A 25,173-nucleotide genomic window follows, 5' to 3' on the forward strand; every position below is an offset into this window, starting at 1 on the left:
TGACACTACACACACAGCTTTGAATGGACCTCAAGACATAAAATAAAACACTGGAAAATGGAGAATATGGGACCTTTAATCAGTCTGTAAATCAACCAGACTATCCATATGGTAAAAATTACTAGTGAAATTGTATAAACAGTAAGCCTGTACATAGTCGAACAGAGTAACAAAGTACACATTCATAAATATTTTGTGCCAGGCTGGGATTCTTACATTACCTGAGGTGAATATGTCACTAAAATATACACATTATAAATAACAAGCCACTAATAAAGCAGCTTCAACGTAGTTACCACAGACTTGAGTTATGAGAAATGATGGAACAGTAAAATTGCTATTTGTTTTAACTTGAATGCTCACCTATCTAGTATGGGCAAATAACAGGCACACGACTCTCTATGTGCAAAAAGATATTAAGTTGATGCAAAAACGATTTTGTGGATGGTGTGATGGGTCGCCAAAATCGCTTGACTTAAAAAGAATGTAGTTTTCCTTTCAATAGTCTGACCTCTGCTGCCTGCATGAGCCGGTATATCTTTAAATTACCTTGAGCGCACTAACAATAGGAAAGCTGCTCCCAGACAGATCAGAAGGGTGTTTGGCTTTCTCTCCTGCGTTAAGGTATATCAGCTGAGTCACACTGGCCACACTTGTACAGTTTCCTGCAAGTGTGAACTCACTGATGGACTCAGTTGCTCTTCCCACTCTGGTCACAGCAGTACAGTCTCTGTAAATCTCCATATTTCTTGGTTTGGGTAGAATGGGGCTGGTATCTAAGAGAGACAGTAAAAGAGGGTTGTTGATATATTGGCACAGTTCATACAAAGGATGCTAAAATATATGCCATAAATCAAGTGTGTGATGAAGGGAAGAGAGAGAGAGAACAGGAACACAGTGGTTCCGCCAGAGAAATACAAAGAAATTTTAGTGTTTTCTTCAACCAATCACACCTTGGTATCTTCCAATCATTCTGAAATGCAGCAATGGTAATGACAGAGGGAAACTGTTTGGTTACAATAGTATGGATTCTCCCTTGTATAAATGTGTCATTATCTCTGTAACCTTGACACAGCGATGGAGCTTTGCCCACTCTGTTGTCACAGGTTTGCCAATAGGTCAGTGTGTCATTAAGACCGAGTTGTCTTAATGGTTAAAGCCCTGGGAAAAGTGGATTTGAATAGCCTTAATTTTCTCCAGATGTCACAGTCAAGTGTCTTTTTACCCATTTGCCAAATTTTGAAAGACCAGAAAAGACATTTGCTGGATATGAACACTGTTTGAGGAGAGGGAGATGAAGTGTCAGGCCGGGGAGGGCGTGGATTTGCAGTTTTACAGGCAGATATTTTTAAGAGACAATACAACAAGCATTTCTTATGTTAATGCAAGTGTATAATAAGCCTACAAAAAAAAGTTCAGATGCTGAGATATGAGCGATGAGCAAGGCGACGGGCGTTTATCTAGCGTAAGTTAATGAATAGTTGTTAATGTGATGTAGGCGATAAATCATGTTGCCGCTGAGAGGCTTCTTTCACCTCTGAGGAAAATGTCAGAAGGGGTCGGCGCCATTTGAATCCGCCGGAACATTTTGGCTTAGTGAGAACGAAGCTAAAATTCAACTGAAACAACAGAATGTCAACATATTCTATAGTCTCTGAAAAGTAAAAAGAAAAACTATCTCCCTTTTCTTTGCCTCTTTCTTTCTTATCGCTTCTGAAAACGGGAGATTTTGGAGGCGGCATGATGCCAGCACTCGTGGCATTTTTTTTTTTTTTTAACACTTTCTTCCCTCTATTGCTGATGTCAAAAGTTAAAACTTAGGGATATTTTGGGCATGACGATATATGATAATTCCACTGCAAAAATGGCTGTATTAAGAACAGTTGTTTGAATCAACACAACAGAAAGCAAATGTAAAATTTATCTTTGAGTTTAGCCAGTTAGCTTGACACCATTGGCTGTAGTTATAAAATTTCCAAAATGCTGCGCTTCCTCCTTTGAACCTATTCAAAGGGTAATATTTTGACCAATCGGTTATTGCCATAGATAACGCAGATCATGGCCTGGATATATTTAAGGTCTTTGAATTATTTTTTTTTTAATATCCTCTTCTAAGAGGAGCTTTTGATCAATAACATCTCAAAGATCTTGTGTTGTGATCTCCTTGTTGCGCATGCTGCAACCAAGAAACCTTCAGTGGCATCTCGGATGTAATTGATCTAATTATAATCACTGATTTCAGGTGACGACAAATAGCTCTGCGCATGCTTTGGAATGTGATTAGTGAAATCAAAATAAAATTACAACACCCAGTTATAGCGAGTGTGCACACTTTGCGCATTTTGTATTTTTAATACATTGTCAGAAATCAGTGTTTATACCAGGGTTCTCGCGGCTCCTTAAAAAGTCTTTAAAGGTCTTAAAATAAAATCAGGGAAATTAAGGTCATAAATTGTCTTAAATTTACCGTAAATTTGCTGTAGGTATTAAATTTGCAGATGGTGCGTTTAAGGCTGATGAGAAAATTGTCACGCACAGTGGCCTACCGTAAAACGTCTAATAGCGTGTATTTGTTTGATTAACTTAGTATTAGACAATGAGAGACTCCGCCATTAATAGAAGTTTTACGTTATGTTTACTATTATTATTATTATTATTATTATTATTGTTGTTGTTGTTATTTGTTGTTACTTTTTGGCTTGGGACTGGCTGTTTTGAGGACTTTTATTATTAATCTTATTAATATGCTTGAACTGTTCTCTGATTGGTTAATGGTTTGAATGGAAAAGTTTGAATTGACAGTATTCTCAGCACTGAACAAAAGAAAGGAAAAGTTAAGTTTTGTTTTCCAAAGTAGGGCTCAATAAATTGTCTCTTTTCTATCAAAGAAAGTGTTTCGAAATTTTTTGGGTCTTAAATTATATTTGTTGAGATCTTAAAAAGGTCTTAAAAAGCATTGAATTTGACTTTAAAAATGGTGCAAGAACCCTGTATACCTTCATTTTGCTGGTTGCTGTATCCAAATTAAAGTAAAATAGTTTTATAAAGGGTTTTTATTTCAGGTTTAAAGGCAATAAGAACTAGAACATTTGAAACGGTGTGCAGACTTTTGATATCCATTGTATGTAGTGACAAAGGAGTTGGACAGAAGATACTATATGTGATCAGCAGGTTATGAATAATTGCGACTAGTTAGTCAATCATGCAGCAAGTAAACAGCTAATAAAAGCAGTATCTGTCAAAAACAATAATAGCGAATAGTTCGGTATGCATTTATTTATTACTATTTTGTAGAATAAGCAGAAAGACTTGTCAGCTCACTTTCTTCTTGAAGGACTTCCCCACGGTGAATTGAAAGTCTTTTATCAGCGCTGTCTCTGTAACTCTTATCAACACAGATGGATGGATCCTCTGAGGCCACGCTGACGCCGAATGTTAATGCAGAGTGTTTGTTTTGATGATTTATTTATCCAAGTTCACTCACTTCAAAGTTGTTGATTTTTGCCTCTTTTAGGGCATTCGCTTTTTCTTCCGACTTCACATTGCGAAATTTGCCATATTAATTTACATATTTCCATTAACATACAGTAGTTCACATCACAGATTAAGGGGAATATTCCTCCCACATATGTACTGTGGGAATATTGTCCAGTGCTTCTAACTTTTCTCCACACCAGGTTAAATCAACATTAGCATATTTGTAATAACCTTTCTGACCAGCCTCATATAGAAACAAGTGTTTTTTTTTCAGTTCTGATGTCTGTATATACTTGGAAATGCTGCATACAAGTCCTATCCATAAGTCATTAAGTGCCGAATTAGTTGTTCAAATGACTTCATCTCAATTTGCCATTCAGACAATAAGAGTTACTAAGTCGTCTAAATTGTTTGAATGAGATTAACTTTTATTAAAAATTGGATATCAACCAGTCAGTACCATCCCCCTCTGATATGATGGATATAATGCAGCTTGACTGATTACATATTTATTGTAGAATCAATACTGCACTGGTTGTCTATGGGAAGCCCTTAACCTGAATTGATTCTGATGAGACATTTTCAGCAGATTCCACACACGTATACATTAATGTTTTATTACATTTAAGTTGATGTATAGTTTTAGTGTCCCATGGTCTAAATGCTTTTTTACCCTGCCAAGAATAAAATGCTGCGGGAAACACTGAATACTTGTAATTTTTGTAATTGTTTTTCAACATGTGAAAACAGTCAGATTTAAAGATATTGAATATTAGCACAAAATATCAGCTATTGACAGTTTCAATCCCAAATGTTGAAATGACGGTGAAAGGACCTGGAAAGGGCTGTGCCTCACACCTATTGCATCAGCATCATACCGATAATCACAGTAAAGAAACTGCTACAATAGCCTTCTTCCTCTCTCCATTGCTTTAAAGCAAAGGCTCACTCTTGCTCTTTCTATATCATATGCACATACACACACACACACACACACTGCCCTGTCTGTTTCTGTCCATGCTGCCCTCTGATATTCCTTCCACCAAACAGCCAGTGAGGAGACCAGGCAGCTGTCAGAGCTCTTGTAGAATTCTCATCTGCCTGCTGCCTGTGTGTGTGTGTGTGTGTGTGTGTGTGTGTGTGGATGTGTGTGCACATCTGTGTGGTTGATTGACGTTGACTAGAGTCTCTCGCCACTCTGCCCTACTTGAGTGCCCTCATTGTATGGAGAGAGTGGACTCATTTGCCAAGCATTAACCTCTGTCAGCTCACCGTTCTGAGCTGTATCTCCTCACCCTTCATGCTCCTGACTCTTCACGGCAGCCATCCAGCAATCCCATTTATTTCAGAACCCTATTGAAAATGGGCGACTGGGAAACAAAGAGGGGGCGCCATTTATCTGACAATTACATCGTAACAGCTCAGAGGAGGATCTACACACAATCTCAACTGAATCTTCATTAAAATATTGATTTTGTCACCGCATTCTGCTTTAAAGGGAGGAGCCATCTTCCGTCCAAAGTCAAATTGGTTTGGCAAATTACGACTGAGTGGGTAAAGAAAAGGAACAATGGGTAGCTCTTCAGCAGGACTTCAACATTTTAGCCGAATCAGGCCAAAAACTTTGAACGGAAGGTAAAATGGGACAATTGCAAGATAGTGATGTTGAAAATGTTGTCTGTCACCTCCATACCACTGCGGTTGGGTGGAAACCATGTCAACTTTTCAGAAACTAAGAAAAGCTGCCTTGTTTTTAGCTTTGTGCCCATGTATATTTGAGTTTTTCCAATGGCTTTGAAAAGGTTTCATACGCACCAAGGGTCGTAGAATGTTCTCAAGCTATAGAAGACCAATCCTTCAGTCAGAGAGACAAGGTTTTCACAGCAATATCAACGTCCTCCTACTGAACTTTCTCAAAGTTGCACCTTTCGATTTGTAATTTGTCACAAACGACAAAGGATTTTGTTTCAAATTAAGCTTCAACAACTCCTCAACTGGATCAACCGGGAGCAAGAAGCAGATCATTGGTGCTACTCTTCATAACCGTGACAGCTGCTGCGTAGCGATTAAGAAAAGGATCGCAACTAATTCCAGAGATACATTACATGTGGCATCTTTAAACAGTTATTTTACAACAAAAGTGCAATGCCGATGATTACAGTCATTACAAGCTGAAAAATAGACACCAGAGGCATAATGCTGGAGAGACGGGAGGAGAGAGAGATGGGGACGGAGGGAATGGATGCAACAAGAGAGCATTCATCTCCATTAGACAGTAATTGCCATCAGCAAGAGGTTTTTAGAGATGCTAATACGAGAGGGGAGAGGGTGAGAGAGAAGATGCAGCAGTAGTTGTCTTGGAACTGCTTCACACCCCTCATCAAAAACTCTTTTCCCTCAATTAATACAAGATTTGAGGGTCTGTGATTAATCCGCATTGCTCCGCTCTGATCTCTCCACGGCAACAATGTTGAATTATCACTTTGAGATGTAGATTATGGCTACTTTATTATCATTTCAATCACACATTTCTGCAACATTAGTTTGTAAATTGGATTTGAAGTTTGGCTTGCCAGCGTCGACGTCTGGATAATGTTTCTCATATTAATTGTTGAAATCTTCTCATCATCTTACAACAAAGCATCGGAAGCGGGGGATCCATTAGCGCGAATGTAATAAGAATCTCTTTTCCCCAACGCCAGGAGGTAATGGAAGCACCTCACCAAAGAAAAGATCAGTCATTGCTTCATTCAGACTGTACAAAGCAGTGGCGTATGGATCTGTAACTACCCCGCTGCAGCATTGTGACTGTGTCCTGAAATTACTGAGACACTGCAATGGCTGCGTCTCACAATAATCCGAATTTTCAAAAACTGCTGAAAACGTGAACCCTGACACCACCGCTCACCCTCAAAATGTCATCCTGATAACTGCTCTGAAATTACCCATGGCTGAGTGTTCATGGAATCTCCCAAGTCACCTTGATACCACGCCGCCTCTCAAACACCTAAATGAAATGCACGAGAGTTGTAAAACCGGCGACTTTGAAATTACCTCGATGCAGCATCTCGTCTGCAGCGCCTCGAAAGCAGCAAGTCGTCATGTGTTGTCATGGTCGTGCCGTTCTCCGCACTCATAATGAGCCCCGTTAGTGACGTCTGGGGAGTGTTTTGGTGGAAAACCTCCTTCTCCGGTCGTATCGCCTTGCTGGTAATAACCACCTCTCCTCTTTAATCGCCTTGTTTTTACAGCAGAGGAGAGGAGTGTGAAGAGTGCTGCACTGCCATCTATTCAACAGCTGGGAATCCACACCTGTCTCAGGTATGTTAGTGTTTCTCTACAGCTCGTAAACCCCTATTTAATCAGGCATGCTGACTAAGAACATTTCTTGCTTACAGCAGCAAACCGGGGAGGTAGAACCTTCCCAGTGCAAACTCACGACTTCTATTCATACCCACTGCACCGTTCGCTCCACTTTAGTAGTTGCGGGTTAGAGGAAAAATCCACCCTAATCCTTTTGGGCCCATTTTGTTGTTTGGTGGTGTATTTTTCTTATTCCCACAGATAACTGGCCAAATGTTGACAGCGTTGAGATATTTCCAGCAGCTACAATGGAGTTAGATAGCAGAAAATGTTCCAGCAATCTAAAACTACAACAGTAAACATCAGGTTTTGGTGTCAGTCCCTCAGAATCAAAGAGCAAGGGCTTCTTTCTAGAGCTGCCATTTTGCACCAAGAGACGTTCAACAATGATACAGGGAGAAATCCATCGTAGAAGAGGAGAGAGACCAATTTCTCCACTGACAGTCGCCTCAATAGACCAGAATGCAATGCAGCCACAAGACGTGTTGTGTTTTGAGTAAAGGGCTTGGCCGCAATATGGCTGGCTAGATATATACACCCATACGCCCATCTTTGATTGAAAGCAACGAGTTCACAGCCCTTCCCTGGGGGTTGTCAAAAAGCATTCTGGGAAACGTAGGATTCCGCCAACTGAAGTAGAAATCGACGAGGACGGTCGAGGGAAAGCGGACAACAAAGTAAATTACAGCACTTCATTACAAAATAATTCCTGGAATGCATTAAACAAATCGATATTAAACAATGTAAGAGGATCCAAGGGGGGGATTTTTACTCTAAGAGCCTTGTGCGAGGGCAGCTGCTGAGCATGGCACAGGAAAACCACGCTGCACTTCACCAGCCTGCTTCTCTTACCTGCAGGCTCCTGCCGCCGCCACCCAGCACTTTCTGCCCTTAATGACACCACTAATTCTATGTTACACAGGAACATTACTATTCCTTCTGCTCCTAGAATGGGAGCTCCACACCTGGCTGAGGTGTATTAGCGTTCTCCTGCTGTTCCGTTCTGACCCTAATGATGCCCTCTTGTTACATTACACAACGTGCATTTTGCTTGGTCCATTTTTTATTTCTCCCATAAGCGGAGCCTTCAGAGTTGCGTTACTGTTCTCATGCTGCTCGTTTCTTCTCTTAATGACACCCCGCTGCTACATTACATAGCCGGTATATCACTATTCTCTACAGCTCCCCTAAAGGGAGCTTTTCAGCTGAAAAGTTTCAGAGCATGCATAAAAAGACTCTGCTAAGCGCCATGTTTGCATTTTTGAACATACTAATGTGTAAGCGTTGTCCACAGAGCGCTGTGTCCTATAGGATAAAAAGTGTTGGACATTTGACGGGAATTTAGAATCAGGACTCGACTTACAAGTGTCAGATTTACCGAGTTGTTCAGCAATATTCACACTGCCAAAATGAAACTCAATATAATGTTCATGAGTACCGCTGGGTATTTGCATGGGAATAAAACAAGGCTCATTATTGCTGCATCTCTCAGCGTGTTATATCCAGGATGACAGCCAGTGCACATTGTAAATTAGCGCTGAAATTCATAAGCAGAAGCTAGAAAATGACAAATAACTTTCTCCCAACTCTGTCTCCTCCTTTGTCTCCAATAGAGGCCTAAATTACACATGAAGCAAACTGGCCTCCACAACACTGATTCTTAGTTATCAGCTGCTTTTTATGAGGAACGATCAAGAACATAGTTAAACTCGCCAAGAACTCAATTAGAAGTGTTGTCTTTGGGGCAATGTGTAAACCCCGACCTCAGTCTTAAAGACGACACTCACCGGGGTAATTTCAGTCCGCCGTTAAACCAAATTGTTTTGATTTGCACATTGTCTATTGTTTTTGTCATTACCGTTAAAGCCCTGTTGACTCGCTTATTGTGAGCTGTGCGCAGTCTGTCTGTAATCCGTCTACCGTCACTACCTCCTTCTGTGCTTTGCAGATCTAGTCTGTTCATCATGCGTACAGCTATAGAGGACTGAGATATACAGCATGTGTCTGTTTTCTCTTATCTACAGGTACGGCAGCTACCTGAAGCTACTCAAAGAAGATGCCGTGCAGGACCTGACGCTGCTGCTGAAACACCTTCAACTCTTCCTCTCCACGCAGAGAGCCAACAACGCCTCGGAGCTCAGTATCCTTACCGCAACACACATCTGCACTCAAATACAATATAGGCACATATATTCTTGAGCTACATTAGTTCAAAATCCATTCATTTGGGATTTGTTTTCTAAAATCTATGCTAGGGTTCCCATCGCGGCCCTGATGGAATTTTCCAGTGGGAACCCTGCTATGCAAAGTGCTCTTTTCTATCAAAGTGGAAATTCATGTGAAAATACATAACTCCAATAATAGAGAAATCTAGTTTGCAATAACTTGGCAGTCTGGAATGTTATACTTTCACCTGAAATTATTGAACTTTCATTCTACTTTGATAGAAAAGAGAAATTACATTTTAGACCAAAAAGTTTGTACTGTTATTGTAGTACAAGAAAATGTGCAAAAAGTCAAGGGGGGTGAATGCTTTACATAGCCATTGTACATACAAGCACATACACGCATACACATATACACACACACAGAGAGAGATGCATTAGCCTACAGTCATGCATGCACACACATTTTGATATATATTTACACTTATACAGATATAGTCCATCTCTCCATCTCTCTCTGTCTGTAGTCAAGTCAAATTTCCCCATGAATGGCTTTTAACAAACTTGTCACAAAGTTACAGGGTTTTTAGAGACACACACACACAAAAGTGTGTGTGTGTGTGTGTGTGTGTGTGTGTGCACGCGCGCGCTATCTGCAGAGTCAGGGTGATAGCTCCACTATTCTCACTCTGAAAGAGCCACGGAGGGACAGATAATATCCGTCTCTGTCAGATCAGCACAATACAAATTATCTGACTTCATCTGCGTTTCACCAAATAGTCCAGGCTTCTTTTGTCCCATACAGCAACTGATATGCCTCTTCTCTCCCTCAGAAAGTTTCTTTTGTATGCAGACAATCGTACATGAAAACACAGCGTGGAGATAAGGGGCTTTTTTACCACTGCGCAAGTGTTCTTCACAAAAATAAAATGGACTGACATTTTCTCTCACAGCGCAGTATTAGTGAGAACACGCTGACATTTGGGCTGATATGAAGTAGCTGGATGTGAAGATCTTTTACCTTGAGCCATCAAATAGTACATTAGTTGCACACGGATTTACGTCTCACACATAAAATGTGTCTGTTATGGATGAAGGTGTCCCAGGGGGTGGTGAGGATATTCATGCAGAAACCTTGGCCAAGTATAGGGTGCATAACATATATAATGTTATATAATGTTAGAATGTCACACGACAGCAATGATATGTTGTTTAGAATGCTAGTATCCAAATTACCTTGTATGTTTTTTGGGTACGCGTACATTAGTACATGCTCCAGTTTCCTTCAGTAGTCATTGAGTGACAGTGAATCAAAATGGCTTCTCTCCCTGAGGTCCATGCTTTATTCATAATTCTTTATCATTCAACTCACTGTCTTTACTGAGTATATTACAAATGGATGAAGCTTGTCTGTCAATCATGTTGAAAGAGCATTTAGCGTTTTTTAAGTGGATGCATGTATTTGTTAATGACGGTTGCCCTAATGGTAAGCAAACCACTACCTTGTCATTGCCATGGTTTGTTCATGCTTTGTTTAGCATTCCCCTCACCGCCTCTACACTAACCTGGCTGACGCAAGAGCCATGTGTGAGACAGAAAGCCTGGCAAAGCTCCTTCACTCTTTGTTGGCAAATGTGACAATAATGAAAGGGCTGCGCCCTGTGACGGCAAATTGCTGTTTCGCTGAACACATTTCAAATCGAACAAATTAACCACCTGTTTGCTCTGAACAGGAACAGAATGGTTTCCAGATGTAAAACAAGAAATCTGCATTCTAATAGATGCCAAATGCATCAGATAGGATATGAATTGATGAGTCACAACAACTCTCCGCGGCTAAGCAATCAACACGTGTCCTCCCATTTATGTGCTCAAGTTTTTAAGGGATCATCAAAAGAGATAACACTACCAGGGTGCACGGAGGGTGCCAAGAAATCATTGTAAATGTGCTGTGTTTAACAGACGGTCATTGAGCTCCGGTGTCATTTGAACAATGATTTGCGGAGCCAGATCACACAGCCGACGAGTTCCTTTCAAAGGGTGTCCAGGGATGTTGTGGGAAAATCTGAATCCTCTGTCTCTTGCTGCCTAGTACAGTTCTTAATGGCAATATATTGACGGACACTGATGCACAAAGATGCATGATCACGGACAGATTCCATCATGTTGCTTTCTGTAATCGGTGCCATCAGTTGTACACATGACCATCAGGGCGCAGACTGCACAAGAACAAATTTATAGGAATAGGAAGACAACACACCATGAACATTGAATTCATACGTGATGCAGACATGGCCATAACAAGTGTTCGTGCAAAGTTTCCAGCGTTTCCTAGCGCTCTAGTGTGGCTACCAAGATGAAAAAATACAAATGGAGAGTGGCTTGTCGGTGAATTGAGTAGAAAGTACTTTTCATGAAGAAAGTCATCCTTTGATATAAAACTTATCTTTGATACAAGAACTTCTTTCAGTGATTCCTTACTGGTAAAAAAGTGAGATAGCCTGAATAATTTCTGAGATTCTAAAGCGTTTTGTTAAATTTTATCCAATGAATGTTCCAAGGGCAAGTTGCAAATTAAATCTTTGTGTGCAGTCATCCTAAACAAAAGCACCTTTAACAAATAGTTAAAGGTGCTGATGCACTGCAAGTAAAGCAACAAAAAAGCTGATATCTACTGCCTGTCTTCTCAAAAAACCTTGTGCGAGCAGGACTGCGTGTGAGGCACACATGCACAAGTGTCGCCCACTGTTGTGCACGTTTTGGTAGTGACACCAAATAAAATCATTGCAAAGAATGCGAGGCGCACATTGTTCTCCATTTGGGGCATTTTCACCGATAAAGTGCATCGGACGGACTCATGTTGATGACGCATGTTTAACGCAAACGCACTGCGGTTCGGCAGAATAAGAACACAGGGTGAAACCAGAGCAGCGCCGGCGGGGGGCTTGGGAACAATCAAACTCGGGTTCTGACACAAGCAAACGTACCAAGTGTGAAAACAGCCTTGCAAGCAGCGCCTCAGCAGAAAGACATGAAAAGGAGAAACGTCCATGGCCTGGGATCCATGGTTCGGCGCCGTTTTCCCGTAGTTGGTTCTGATTACGTTCTCACTCCTAATGAGCCGCACCACAGTTCTCTTGGAAAAGGACTGAGACTTTGGTGGCATTGGTCTCACCTGGACAAACACACCAAACTAAAGGAGTAAACGCTCCAGAGTTCAAATAAACCACTCCAAACATGCTTGGTGTTGAACATGCCCTTAGTTAGAAACTTTGGAGTCTGTGTTAGGAACCTCAGTGGGTGTTTGTACTTGTATTATCTTTTATTCTCTTTGTTGCTGGCATACCGTGGCGTTCACATGTACCATGCCCTACCACTGTAGAGCTGTTTGCTCCACAGCTGCTGCCAGGGACGGCCTGTAATCGGTGGATCATATTGATTGAATTTCTTACAGGATTCATACTTATGGCTGCTCATACCAGATACAGTATATATAAATGGCTTCATACTGGGGCATTTCACTCAAAAAGTACACTATCTGAACTATATTTTGTCCATAACTTAGGTGTAACTGATGCCTCCAAAAAGATTTTGCCTCTGTTCTTGAGCTCATTAGACATTTACCTATCATACTATGTTTTGTTTTGAATCCTTAGTGTCCCATTAACTCAATATAAAACAAATGAACTTGAAAACTATATTTCCCAACAGTGTCTTTCATTGATGCTTTGGGCCATACTAATTATTCATCTGCATCTTAGACCTGTATTATTTGATCCACACTGGTCTTCAGCCCATATTTCTGTGGTCTCAGGTGTTTCCTTCGAGCCTGTTTGGGATTGATCACATCTTGGTTTCAGACGATTGTTTGTTTGATTGATTAGCTGATTGCACAAAACTGGCACAGTTATTTAATAAACTTAGACATGTTTTGTTTGGATATGAATTTGGTCACATTTCTATAGACTGACATTATTTTAGGATATAGGCTATATTTTGGTTGTGTGAAGCACTTTGTAACATTTTTCTTTGAAAAAGTGCTATATAAATAAAGTATTATTAATATTATATCATTTTCATAGCAGCCTACTAGAACCAGTATGTTGCAGACTTTTCTTTTTTTTTTTTTCTCAAATTCCCAGAATGATAGTAGGCATAGAGAATTGGATGTAGCTAGTCTTGACTGTAGGAAGCTGTCTTCAGACATAACATAATGCTCATTGTATTGAGTTAATTGGCTGTCAAAGCTTTGCTCACTTGATGGTTGACATTTTCCACTGTCACTTGGCAGTAAAGTGGTATTAGCTTTTGTTGAGCTTTATTTAACACAACACAAGGACTCGGTTGCCTCTGAAGACATCTGAAAAGGATGAGTTCAAACTCTTTTAAAGGCAAACACCACTGAATCTCAGCTTTGAAGTATATTATTCTGTTTCCCTATGACAATCTGTTCTGTTGTAGGAAACATTCACTACCACCTGCTGTTGCCAGCGGAAATATTTGTTATGTTTCCAAATGTTTTATGTCGCACTGATGTACAGCTCCATAAATAATGAATTGCTAATTAAAAAAGGAAACTAACTATTAGGGGTGTCACGATTCTCCAAATCCATGATTCGATTTGACTTTCGATTTTAAGGTCACAATTCGATTCGATTTTCGATTTAAAATTTTTATTTGCTATGCCATTGTTAGACTATCGAGTCTAACAATGGCAGATCATTGGTTTTATGCCCTGACAACTGTCATTTACATTTTCAAATTCTTCTTTAAAAAGATGGTATCAAGTGTGATATAACTGCCATATATATTTTTTTTTTTGAATGTACCACACTAAGGCCATATGGTCAAATTTTTTCATATGGTCAAAGTTTTTCCATTTAAAAAAACACAACTTTCCCTTTAATTTGGTACCAAATACATGGCAAGGCGATTCAGGGCGTCTCCTTACTGAAGTGTCATTCACAGTATGACAACAAAACAGATCCTTCCTATCTTGGCTAACGATAAGCTTTCAAAATACATACAAAACCTCCAGCGCTTCAGCCCACACAGTAATAAGATCAGACAATAATAGTCGCCAAACAAATATGGATAAAAGTCGCGGCGACCCGGCCAGTCCTCCTACCGACTCTTCGGCGCACCGCCTCCCGGAAAACAGTGTCCGTCTCCGGCGGTGAGAGCAGGTAGCTCCCGCTGTTTAGTGAAGGTGATCTTGTGTCTTGTTTTATCGAGCAAGAACAAGCGATTTCCATCAAAACACTTCAACTCACAATGTCTTCGTGTTGTTTTTTTTTTTTTCTTCAGAGGCGTGCAAGTAGGCAGGGGTGGAGAGAAAAAAAATACTCAGAGAATCGCGAACCTGCTTGTGATTTCGAAGGTCGAAATCGAACGCTCATTTCGATCGATTTTCGATTTAGAATCGAAATGGTGACACCCCTAGTAACTATATGCAGAATGTTTTTTTTGTTGAGAATGGTACTTTCTCTTGATGAGGACTATTACCACCCAACCTATTGTAACACAAAGCTAATTTGAAGGTATAGACAAACATTGTATGGCTCCACAATACACACAATTATGTTCATTATGTTCAGATTGAGTTGTCTAAGGCCATAAGAATAGCTTGTAAATCCTGCATGTAAAGGGAATTCTGTTCTCCCCTGGCTCTCTTTCATCCTATTTTGCGATGCTACAACAGAGACTTGGAGCTATGACAATGTATGATTACTGTAAATCCGAGCCATTGATCTTCGTCTATGTTTGCTGCATGTGTGATGCTTCCCCCCCCCCATCCCTTCTGAAACCACTGGCTCTTTAACTCTCCCCCTCCAGCCACTCTACGAGATGGCTACCCAGGCCACGACTGGCTGGCCTCCACAGTTTTCCTCATCATGGCTGGAGATACGGACAGGTCTCTGCGTTTGTTACTCAACCTCTCCTCTCTGCTCACCTCTGCATTCATCTGGCCAGCGAGGATACACGCCTCTGTAAGTGTAGATACAAATACATTCATGCGCACAGACAACAGCTAGGATTTTAAATCTGCATCTCCATCCAACTTTAATTAGTCGTATGGATCTTTCATAGAAATCTTGCGTAGTGCAGCTTTAACTGGTACAAACAGAGGAAATCACATAGACTTGCTTTTATGTGATGTCTTTTATGCTATTCTACTATCGTTTAATCTTATTTTTATTTGTGGTGATTTATTATGTGAGTAAGATGTTGGCTTTTACTTTATTGTTAAAGCACTGCGTAAACTCTGTCTAGAGTGCTGTTCAAATTATTTTTGTATTATTTTTAGTAACTTTAGTTATCTCACGTACACATACAAAATATCGCACATGTAAATGCTTACGTCAACGGATGTCCGCCTCTGCCTATCCCTTCTCATTCAATCCCTCCTGTCTCATACACAGCATGTGCAGTTTGTTCATAATCAAAGCAGAGGAACATCAGAGTATAGATATAAATGAACTGTTTTTCCATTTGCCGGGTAGATCGTCGTTGAATCCTGTCCCGTCTAAACAGGATTCTGAGGAATTACAGCCCCTCCTTCAGGAGCACATTGCAAAACAAGTTGCATTTTAATGCTAAACATTTTTCTCTCACTCTTTCCTACGCTCAGCAGACACCAAACCACAGGAATTTGAGTATCAATCATTTGTGGCTGAGCACAGAGAGAGTGGAGAGAATATTTTATTACCCCACATGTTTCCTAGACACTATTGTTGGATGTGATGAGATTATTGTAGTGTAGTGGTAGTATTGTAGTGCAATGTTTTCCATTTGTCAAAACAGCAATCTTCCTCTCCACACACTGTGGAGGATGATTGTTAATGTGTGGGCCAATTAATGGAGTGTTTGTGAGTGTGTGTGCGCGTGTGTGTGTGCGTGAGTCTACACGTGTTAATGGAATCTCAGCACCGAGAACATGTCTGGGAGAGGGACGTGGAATACGGAGGAGGCATTTTGCACAGGCTGATTTCAATTCATCTCCCCCTCTTGGTTCTGCAACACGGTGGCAGACTTAGAAAGCAGGAGGCTCTAGACTGTATCTATGAAAAAGAAGAGGAGGAGGAGGAGGAGGAGGAGGAGAAAGAAGATGGCAAAGGATGAGGTGAAAGAAGAAAAAGCAGAAAGACTGAGGAGGAGAAAGGAAAAAAAGCAAAAGAGATCAAGTTAACTGAGGGGAAGAAATCTAAAATGAACTCCAGTTTCAATTATTGCAAATTGCAGAGGAGGACCGCGGTTCTGAGATTAAGGTTTGCTATCATTATGGCAAACCTCTATCATCTTGTAGTCTCTCATCAAAGCCTATTACGGCTCAATTGGATCTCTGCTGGCCACGTGTTACGTGTTCTCGGCGTATTGGATGTAGATGCAGCCAGCGAGTCTTTTCACACAGCAGTTAGCCTACCTAATGTGGTCAATTTTGTCAATACCACGGAAAACACAAAAGGGACAACCTATTAAGTGGCAGCTGCAAATTTTGCAGAGAATGCCCGCTCACCACTAACACACACACAAAGCCTCATACATGTCTATATACTTGCACATACACAAACATATTCACGTGTACTCAACAAGCTGTTATTGTTTATTGTCTTGCTCCATATATTTGTGTAAGTTTCACCAGGTTACCTTCTGGTGCATGAGGTGCCATGTTATTCCTTAACCATTAAACTGCTTTTTGCTATTTCTTTATATATAGCATATTTGTTGTTTGTGTATTTGCTCCACTAGAGGTGATTGAACCTGGATGCTTAATGATTCTCCTCCATACTCGTTTTCAATCTGTTTTATTCACATTGCCCTTAAAGCCCGTGAGTGTCGAGCATTTAAGACTCTGTTTACTCAGCAAGTGGTTGCTGTTGTTGCTGTTGTTTCTTGTTTTGTTTGATGTCTACGAGTAATGAAAACGAGATTTGCAGATTTACAGCCTACTATCTGTTCTGAGAGACGAGAGTGCTCAAAAACCTGTGTTGTGTTGCGTTTGTCGTGGCAGGTCCATGTTCCGGTGGAGGTTGCGGGATCAGGAATCCCTCCAGTCTACTGGTGCACGGCTCACTATGTGGAGATGTTGCTGAAAGCTGAGGTCCCTCTGGTCCACTCTGCCTTCAGAATGTCTGGCTTCACCCCATCCCAGGTATTATCTGTCAAGGTGGAGGGGGAGTGTCAAATTATTTAATTAAAGCTAACTGCTGTGGGATCGTCTTTAGGGCTGAAATTCAGAATTACAATGGTAATCTGTGACATTTTCTGATTTTCTGATAAATGTACGCTTTTCTACTGTCTATCAACCTATACCCACTTCATGAAAGCTTTTCCTGTTCACCTGGTGTTTCTGCACTGCACTTCCCAGAGACCACCTGTCACCACCTGACCACCTGTCAATCAAACAGTGTGTCCAGTACTGCAACATCTTTTTCCTTTGATTTTCAGTTTTTTTTAAGTTTGAGTTTCTGTAGGTGGCGCTCTTTTCTTTGTCTGTTCAGCCATGGTGGCTATCACTGCTCATGCTAACTACCCAGTTCTTCTTCTATTTATTCCAAATAACACATCAGTTCTTGTGCACCAGAAGATTTTTCATTAATAATAACATTATTAATAGTAATGAGAATATCCTCCGGTATTTAGCCTTTTTCATAGTCTGATTGTGTAGCATCAAATGAAAACTGGCATGGATTGTTCTTTTTCAGTATGCAGATAAACAGCTAAATCTTCTCGCAATTGCACCCAGGGAACTAATTGTGTTTTTTGTGTGCATGTAAACATAATCAGCTGTCAACCCAATTTCAATGGTATGTAAGCTTTGCAGCAATCTTCTTGCAACCGCTCAACTTACCCCCAATACGTTCTGCTCTCTCTTGTATGGAGAGCGTCACACTAAACTCAGTTTTTTAACTTGCTTATCATACTTTTTCCAGTAAATCAGGCCACATTAAATTGCTAGATTTTTTAATCGAGTTTGGCTTCGCGCTCTCTGCTTATAAGAGAGAACGGCACATATCGGTGCTACGCTCAGTTCAAAGTATGACCATATGCACATTGTTCTGATGATTAATCAATAGTACGGAAATCAAAGACTTCAGTACTCTAAGGCAATAGACATAAAACACTAACAGTCAAAAATCGTAACTGGAACCTCATATTTTTTGGAGTGTTTTTTTTTTTTTTTGTTTGATTACAAGAATGCACAGCAGACATGGTTAATGCACACAGCACTCAGTGTGACGTAACCTGTAAGGCACAAAGTGGTGTGAAAATAGGGAGTCTCTTGCAACCACAGCTGACACCACCATGGAGGTCCATTGGAGTATTGGCTCTGCACAAATAATGGCTAAATATAACAACCAGGGAGGAAAAAGAAAGCTAGCTGAAAAAGATTGTTGTGAGTGGGTTTAGATCCATTCAGTAACATTCTAAGTAAAAGTAAATAGTCTAATAAGGTGGATTAGTTTGACACAGTAAACTGTCTTGTCTTTAGCCCTAGCTTCTACTCTAGAACACTCTGACTTGTAGCTTGAGAAGATTCGGGTTTTAGTTTAGGTTTTTGTTTTTAGTGTTGTTAGCTAGCAAACCAGCGAGTTAGCTAATTTAGCAAAGCAACTAATGTTAATGTTTACATGAAACTACTACTACCAGCTACTAGCCATGTAAGGTTAGCTTCTTGGCAAATCAGATGTGTTAACAAGAAGATAGTGATGGTTAGCTGACTAGATAGTATGGTTATCTAAGTGCTTCTTTTAGGGACTTGATGCTAGAATCTAGTTAAAGAAGTCCATTTTCACACTCTACCGTTTACATTGCAAAGTTAACCACTGTTTACACTTCTCTAAGCCATACAGCCATAGTGGTATTTTATTCACCTTCAATAGCTGTGGCCAGGAAGTAGTATGAAAGATTTCATTGTAAGAGCTTTAATAAGTTCCTCCCTTCAAGATTACTGCCAGTGTAGTTAGGCTCGCTCTTCACAAAGTAAGAATAGCGCTGCACATTAGAAGTAAAACTAATGTACTGTTCAGCACAGAATCAACTGCAGTGGGAATGTAATGTCACTGAAAGGTTCACAGAAACTGTAATTTGACTTCAGTCAAAGTCAGACTCATGAACTTCTGAAGACCATTGTACCTGTCCAGAATACAGACGTTTTAATCAAGTATTTAAATTCCTACTTTTGTGTCTTTGTCTAATATTTCCATTTGAGCACTCAGAGCCCCTCGGTTTAATAGGGGGCGTTTAAGTCATGAATATTCACAAGAGGACATAAGGGGAATTGGATTTGCAGTTGATTGGCTGAATTCAAATATGAACAGATACCACATAGACATTTCCTCACCTACAACACCATGAGAGACAGGGGGCACACTTTGTTTTCCCCACTGTTGTAGAATAAAAATATCTCATTAATGACTTGAAATTGGGTGAACATCCTTTATAACACCAATGTTGATTGCCTTTTGAATAACATGACATTTTTCTCCACTTTGATTTCAATCTGACTTTAAAATACCCAAATGTGGCGTTGACATTGAAGCTAAATATCCTCTAGATCTTTGCTCCTCTGCACTTGAATCTTTTGGCACAGACTTCTCTCTCACAAACAATGAGGTAGAACAAAGGTATTTCACCTTGAATTCTCTCGCGTTTGATCTTGTCTTCTATGTGCGTCGGCAGTTGACAGTTAAGGCTCACTTAATATGAGGAAACAGGGGCGCCTATAAGACTCACCACATTTGCATGGAAGATCTGAACTTGCAGTCTCCAAGGAGGAGTAATATGTTAACATTCACCTCGCCTCTTTTGCTCTTCAAGGCGATAATGGGCACCTATTCTACAGTCAAAAAATGGAAATATCCATTCCAAAGTTTGAGCTTTGAAAACCTGACAAAGCAGCGGCAGCAAATGAGGCATAATACGCTCCTGACATTCATACAGTAGAGGTTGTGTGCGTGCGCGCGTCTCTATATGCCTCATTCAAATTCCATCTCCAGAAGAGTGAGTTTAAATCTTTGGAAGAGTGAGTGCCTTGAGAAAAAATAGTGAGGGTGTCTATGTGTTTGTGTGGGTGAGAGAGTGAGAGATAAACACTTGGAACTAGTGCGAGCAGGGACCTAGGCCAGGTAAACAGTAAACAAGCTGAATCATACATTTTGGTGTGTTTTAAATGCAAAGGAAAATGAAGTGTGTTGGCTGTGAGTGTGTCCTCTCTAGGGAACAATGTTACTAGCCTGACGACATAGTACAGTACTTAAAGTACATGCATGTTTGGAGTGGTTTATTCAGACCGCACTAAGACTTCTGAAAATGGTCCTCTTTGTTATCCATTTCATTTTTAACAAGTAGACAAGATTTGTCTACTGCAAATACTTACCTACATACAGTAGAAGAAGAAGCAGAAGAAATGTGGCATTTTCGTTTTCTTTCTCGCCTGCACCCATTTGGTATTTTGGTGACTTTGCCAAGCAGTGTGTGCATGAAGATCCTAGATCCTATTCAAAAGCTTACCAACCCTTTTTGTGGATGATATATTGGCCAGTTTGAAAAAAGAAGATGCAGCATTTTTCAACGATATACTCGTGGCTGTTGTGTGAATGATGGTCATCCAACATAGAACTGTCAGTATGCGCCATGATGCACAGGGAATTTCTCACCAACACAAATAGGTAATTATGGCGAGAAAACCTAATTTATAGGTGTTTTAGGTAATTGGTTTATACAGTAAGTGGGTGAAATAAGCTACAAAGCCAGTGGGCCCTCTCATTTTAATTCGATCTACTGTAGGCCTACCCAGAGCGTATAATAATGCATAATTGATGTGTGATGACTGAGTAATACAATCCCACATTATCACTTGGATGTTCTGGCAAACAATGTAGCTAGACCTTTTAAAAATGAGATAATAAGCCATTTACAGTTTCTCACCTGATACGCCGACCTCTATCCCCCCAAAAACTTCCACACTTTTTGGCTGCTGTGATTTGATTGGTCATGACTGAAGCCAGGCCCACCACACCTACAGATAATGTATTCCTCCTAACCATTTGCTGCAGGTGCACCAACTGTTTGTCACATAACAAAAATGCTTCTCTATCTGTCCTCAACTACACTAGAGGCACAGGAGCATGTTTGGCATGTTGCCATTCCTCCTTCCCCGCATTATGACAAGTGCCTCATGAAGAACAATATCAGACTAAAATTCACATTTACAAGGTATCCCTTTGACGGCAGCGCTGTAATGTATTCATCTCGCAGTATGAAAAGTTTTGCAGTTGACATTCACCCACTAAAGGAGACGATGCCAATCCTATGAATGCATCGGAACCCCACATGTAACTATGTTAGCCAGCGTGAAATTAGTCACTCCTAAAGCAGCGCATAATCTCCATCACATCCTACTCATAAATCAAGAAACGTGGTGACAGGAGAAAAAAAAAATACACAAGTGGTGCCGAGTTCTTCACCTTTCACGGTTTATCCTCCTGCACAACAGCATCATGAAATGGCATAAATGACAGCAGCAGTGTGAACTAGTAAAAGAAAGGAAAAGAATGAAAAGTGATGGCACTCATTTTTGAAAAGGTTACTACGCGTGGGAAAACATAAGCCATGTCATTGTCTCAAATGCTGCAAAACTTTGGAGGCAAGCTCTGATATCATGGTGACATTGTACCTGCTACCTGACCTGCTCAGGTCTGATTGCCTATATTATTTACAGCAGCGGGGAAAATGAAGTAGAGGATTCTGCCAGAATACACTCATACTCACCTTTGCCCCCTTAGTGTTGGTACATAGGAACACCAACACCAGAGGAAAGCACACTTCCCCACTCTCTTCAGACCTCGAAGGGATTCATATTCACAGAAAACGTGTGTGCCAATGTGAATCCCTGTTGTTACAAACACACACGCACAAATTAGGATGTCACTATTTTCATTTGAGTGTAGCCGCGGAGGAGGTGATAGTAATCTAATGTATTTATGCAGCTAGCATACGGGGCGCTTGTTTTGTATGCTTCAGCAGGCGCATGTCGGTAGGGGAAACACGATGGCTAATTATTTGGCGTGACAGCTAGTTAACACGCACTCTGTGCACTGTTCTCTGCTGAGGGGTTGGAAAACTGGATTCAAGGGTCTGGGGCTCAGTCAAACTGGTTGCAAGCCAAGCCACTGGATGAATCTGGAACAGTAGACTGCAGCCAACGTAGCAGCAGGTCGATAATCAAGCACATGGGTTTCCAGAAAGTGAGCAGGTTCTACAGATAAACCTAGGGCCTTCATTGGGGGATTTGTAACAAATGCTGATTCCCTAAGAACGATTTCACACCTAGTTGGTTTAGAGCAATTATTTCAAATCCTGGACCGGTTTCCTTCTTTGTTAGGTTCATTTGGCCATATGAGAACTTAGCAATTGGATTGAGATCTTGTTGAGAGGGAGGTTTCTCTCTACATTTCCAAACCATCCCTGGAGCACTTGGAGAAGGAGATCCAACCGTGATCCTTTGCAATTTTGCCCTGTGAAACATGGGTGCCAATGCATAAATGCCACAAGGTAACAACTTGTCCACTGATTCAAATGAAGGTGACCAGACAATAGGTTAGGGTTAGGAAAACGGCATGAGAAAGAACAGCATGTTTGTACATTGAGTTACGCACTAAGTTCAGGTACAAGTTACAGAGAGAAACAGGTGTGACTCATCTGCCCTGACAATTGCACTGTATGATTTAGTGCAGACTAAGGCCTCTGACTGTGAAAAACCTGACTCTATTTAGAAGGTAAGTTATATCTTCATTTTAATTCCTTCACTGCCCCCAGTAGGCAAATCACATAGACGTTTTTTGCTGTAGGAAGTACTTTGTATTCCCTTCAGTGGGACGGGGAACAGGTGGGAACGCCTCCTTTCGCCGCCGCATTTACATCACAGACCTGAGTTTAGTCAGCAGCTGCAGAAATAAATATTAGCATGCGCCTCCTCGTCTCTCTGTCCCCTAATCCCACCTCAATATTCGAGACCGATGCGAGTTATCATTTTTCACTCGCCACGTGAAAATATCTCCAGAAAAAATTTGTTTTGAAAAACCTGACAAAGCAGACCCGGCAAATAAGAAGTAAATATAGACTTCTGACATTAATACAGAACGAGATCATACAGCAGTGTGTGTGTGTGTGTGTGTGTGTGTGTGTGAGAGAGTGGTGAAAAAACAAATTCTCATCCATAATCACTACCTGGCATATGTGCCTGTTTATGTGAAAAACAGCTTCATAACAGCTATATGTCGCATTCATTCAATTCAATTCAATTGCCTCCGCTTAAGGTTATCCATGAAAATATGTTATGAAACTATTTTTCAGACATTCTTTTTCTAATATGAACTACCCTTTCTTTTATACATCTCCATCTCCATGTGCTTCTCATCCTCTTCGCTGAACCTTTGCTCACAGTTCAAGTTCAGTGATTCGGCTGCTGCTGGCTCACTAGCTACTGTAAGCTCTTCCACGCGCAGAAAAATTACATCGTAATTCATAACTGGGTTAGAATAAACTGGGCAACCTCAGACTCGGACAGACTGTGAGAAGCCTGGTTAAGATGCCTGGTTTACTCCCTTGTTAAACAGGTTACTGTGGCATGGAACACCTTACTGCTGTCACTTTCTGGGCAAACTCAGACTCTCAAAGAAGTATGGGTACATTTTGATTTCAACAAAATACACCAAAAATTGAAATTCTCCCACTTCCCCATTGCTACAAAAAAGATCCTTGGGGGAATCACTAGAATATCATGGATTGTTGTCTTTTTTTTCTCCCAGATGTGCCTCCAGTGGCTGGGCCAGTGTTTCTGGAACTACCTGGACTGGCCGGAGATCTGCCACTACATCTCCACCTGTGTGGTGATGGGTCCTGACTACCAGGTTTACCTGTGCGTGGCCGTGCTCAAGCATCTGCAGCCGGACATCCTGCAGCGCACGCAGTCCCAGGAGCTGCAGGTCTTCCTCAAGGTGAGATGGGAGCAGACATGCCAAACTTCATTCAAAAATCTGGCAATTTAAGGTGTCGTTGCGTATCGGCAAACGAACGTAACGTAACTGTGGCCAAATACGGACGCGCGACGTTTTTGATGCGATTTCAAATCTTTCGGCACAAAAACAGTTTCCTAAAAAGTATGAAATTTCATATCAAACAGATGCAGACACACACACACACACACTGTGCATGCAGTGGATTGTAATGCAGCTTTTAAAAAGGCAAAGGAAAGGGCATTTTTACATTTTAAATTATAGTATATAGTATATGTCCTCCATTTTTGTATCTTCATGTGCTTCCCCATTTGAGTGCCAGCGTTTTCAATGCTTTTGTCAAGGTTAGTAGCTTACATAAGGAAGCCCTGACACTTTAAAATTTGCACATGTATATGGTGATATGCAGGCAAGTGACAGGCAGATTCAACACACGCCCTAATATCCTGTTTCATCAGGAAATACGTCACATTCAGGATGAAAGATGCTCTCAAAATGCGGTTTCTTCGTGACTTTAAGTCATGTTCTATGATATATGTACTTTGAGTTTGGCTTGATGTTTTTTTCCCATGCTTTTCTTGGCATGAAATAAGCATGTGCAGACACGCACACACTCTGCACTCACTAGTTAAAAGTTAAACAGTTTAAAGCTTGTCACCATGCACGCGCGCACGCACACACACACACACACACACACACACTTTACTGAAGCAGTCATAGTCACTACTCAATAATCATTTGATTCCATCTCCCCCTGCCTCGTCTCCAGCTGATAACACTGGTGTTGCCATCAGCAGCCACTGACAGTTCCTGTGAATAAAAGATCAGTTATACAGTCTTTATCTCAGGAAGCTCTTCTAATGAGCTGTAGCATCAGATACTGCTACAAGAGACGGGCTTAGAGACAAAGTGTGTGCACGTGTGTGAGTGTGTGTGTGTGTGTGTGTGTCAGAGAGAGAGAGAGGGAGACAGACCGTTACACAATTCTTGTCCTGAGTTGAACTGCTAAAAGTTTTAGGCATGCCAGTTCCCTTCCAACGGCCTTATCTTTACTCCCGTTTTCTCTGTGGGAACGATGTGAGGAAAGTATTTTAGTTAGACAGATGGGGTATTAGGGAATGGTTGATTTTTTTTTGTAACTATATACA

At 40.8% G+C, this 25,173-nt stretch overlaps 1 protein-coding gene across 1 annotated transcript in view; it reads left to right on the forward strand.

Annotated features, from left to right (window-relative positions):
* The window catches only part of tbc1d32 (TBC1 domain family, member 32), a 107,982-nt gene that overhangs the window by 70,978 nt on the left and 11,831 nt on the right, over window positions 1-25,173 (forward strand). Inside the window, exons 27-31 of the mRNA XM_078289717.1 lie at window positions 6,729-6,798; window positions 8,865-8,980; window positions 14,841-14,995; window positions 17,017-17,157; window positions 23,819-24,007. Coding sequence (XP_078145843.1) covers window positions 6,729-6,798; window positions 8,865-8,980; window positions 14,841-14,995; window positions 17,017-17,157; window positions 23,819-24,007 — 671 coding nt within the window. The remainder of the gene's footprint in view (window positions 1-6,728; window positions 6,799-8,864; window positions 8,981-14,840; window positions 14,996-17,016; window positions 17,158-23,818; window positions 24,008-25,173) is intronic.

This window comes from Centroberyx gerrardi, chromosome 18, assembly GCF_048128805.1.
Source record: "Centroberyx gerrardi isolate f3 chromosome 18, fCenGer3.hap1.cur.20231027, whole genome shotgun sequence".
Taxonomy (NCBI): Eukaryota; Metazoa; Chordata; class Actinopteri; order Beryciformes; family Berycidae; genus Centroberyx; species Centroberyx gerrardi.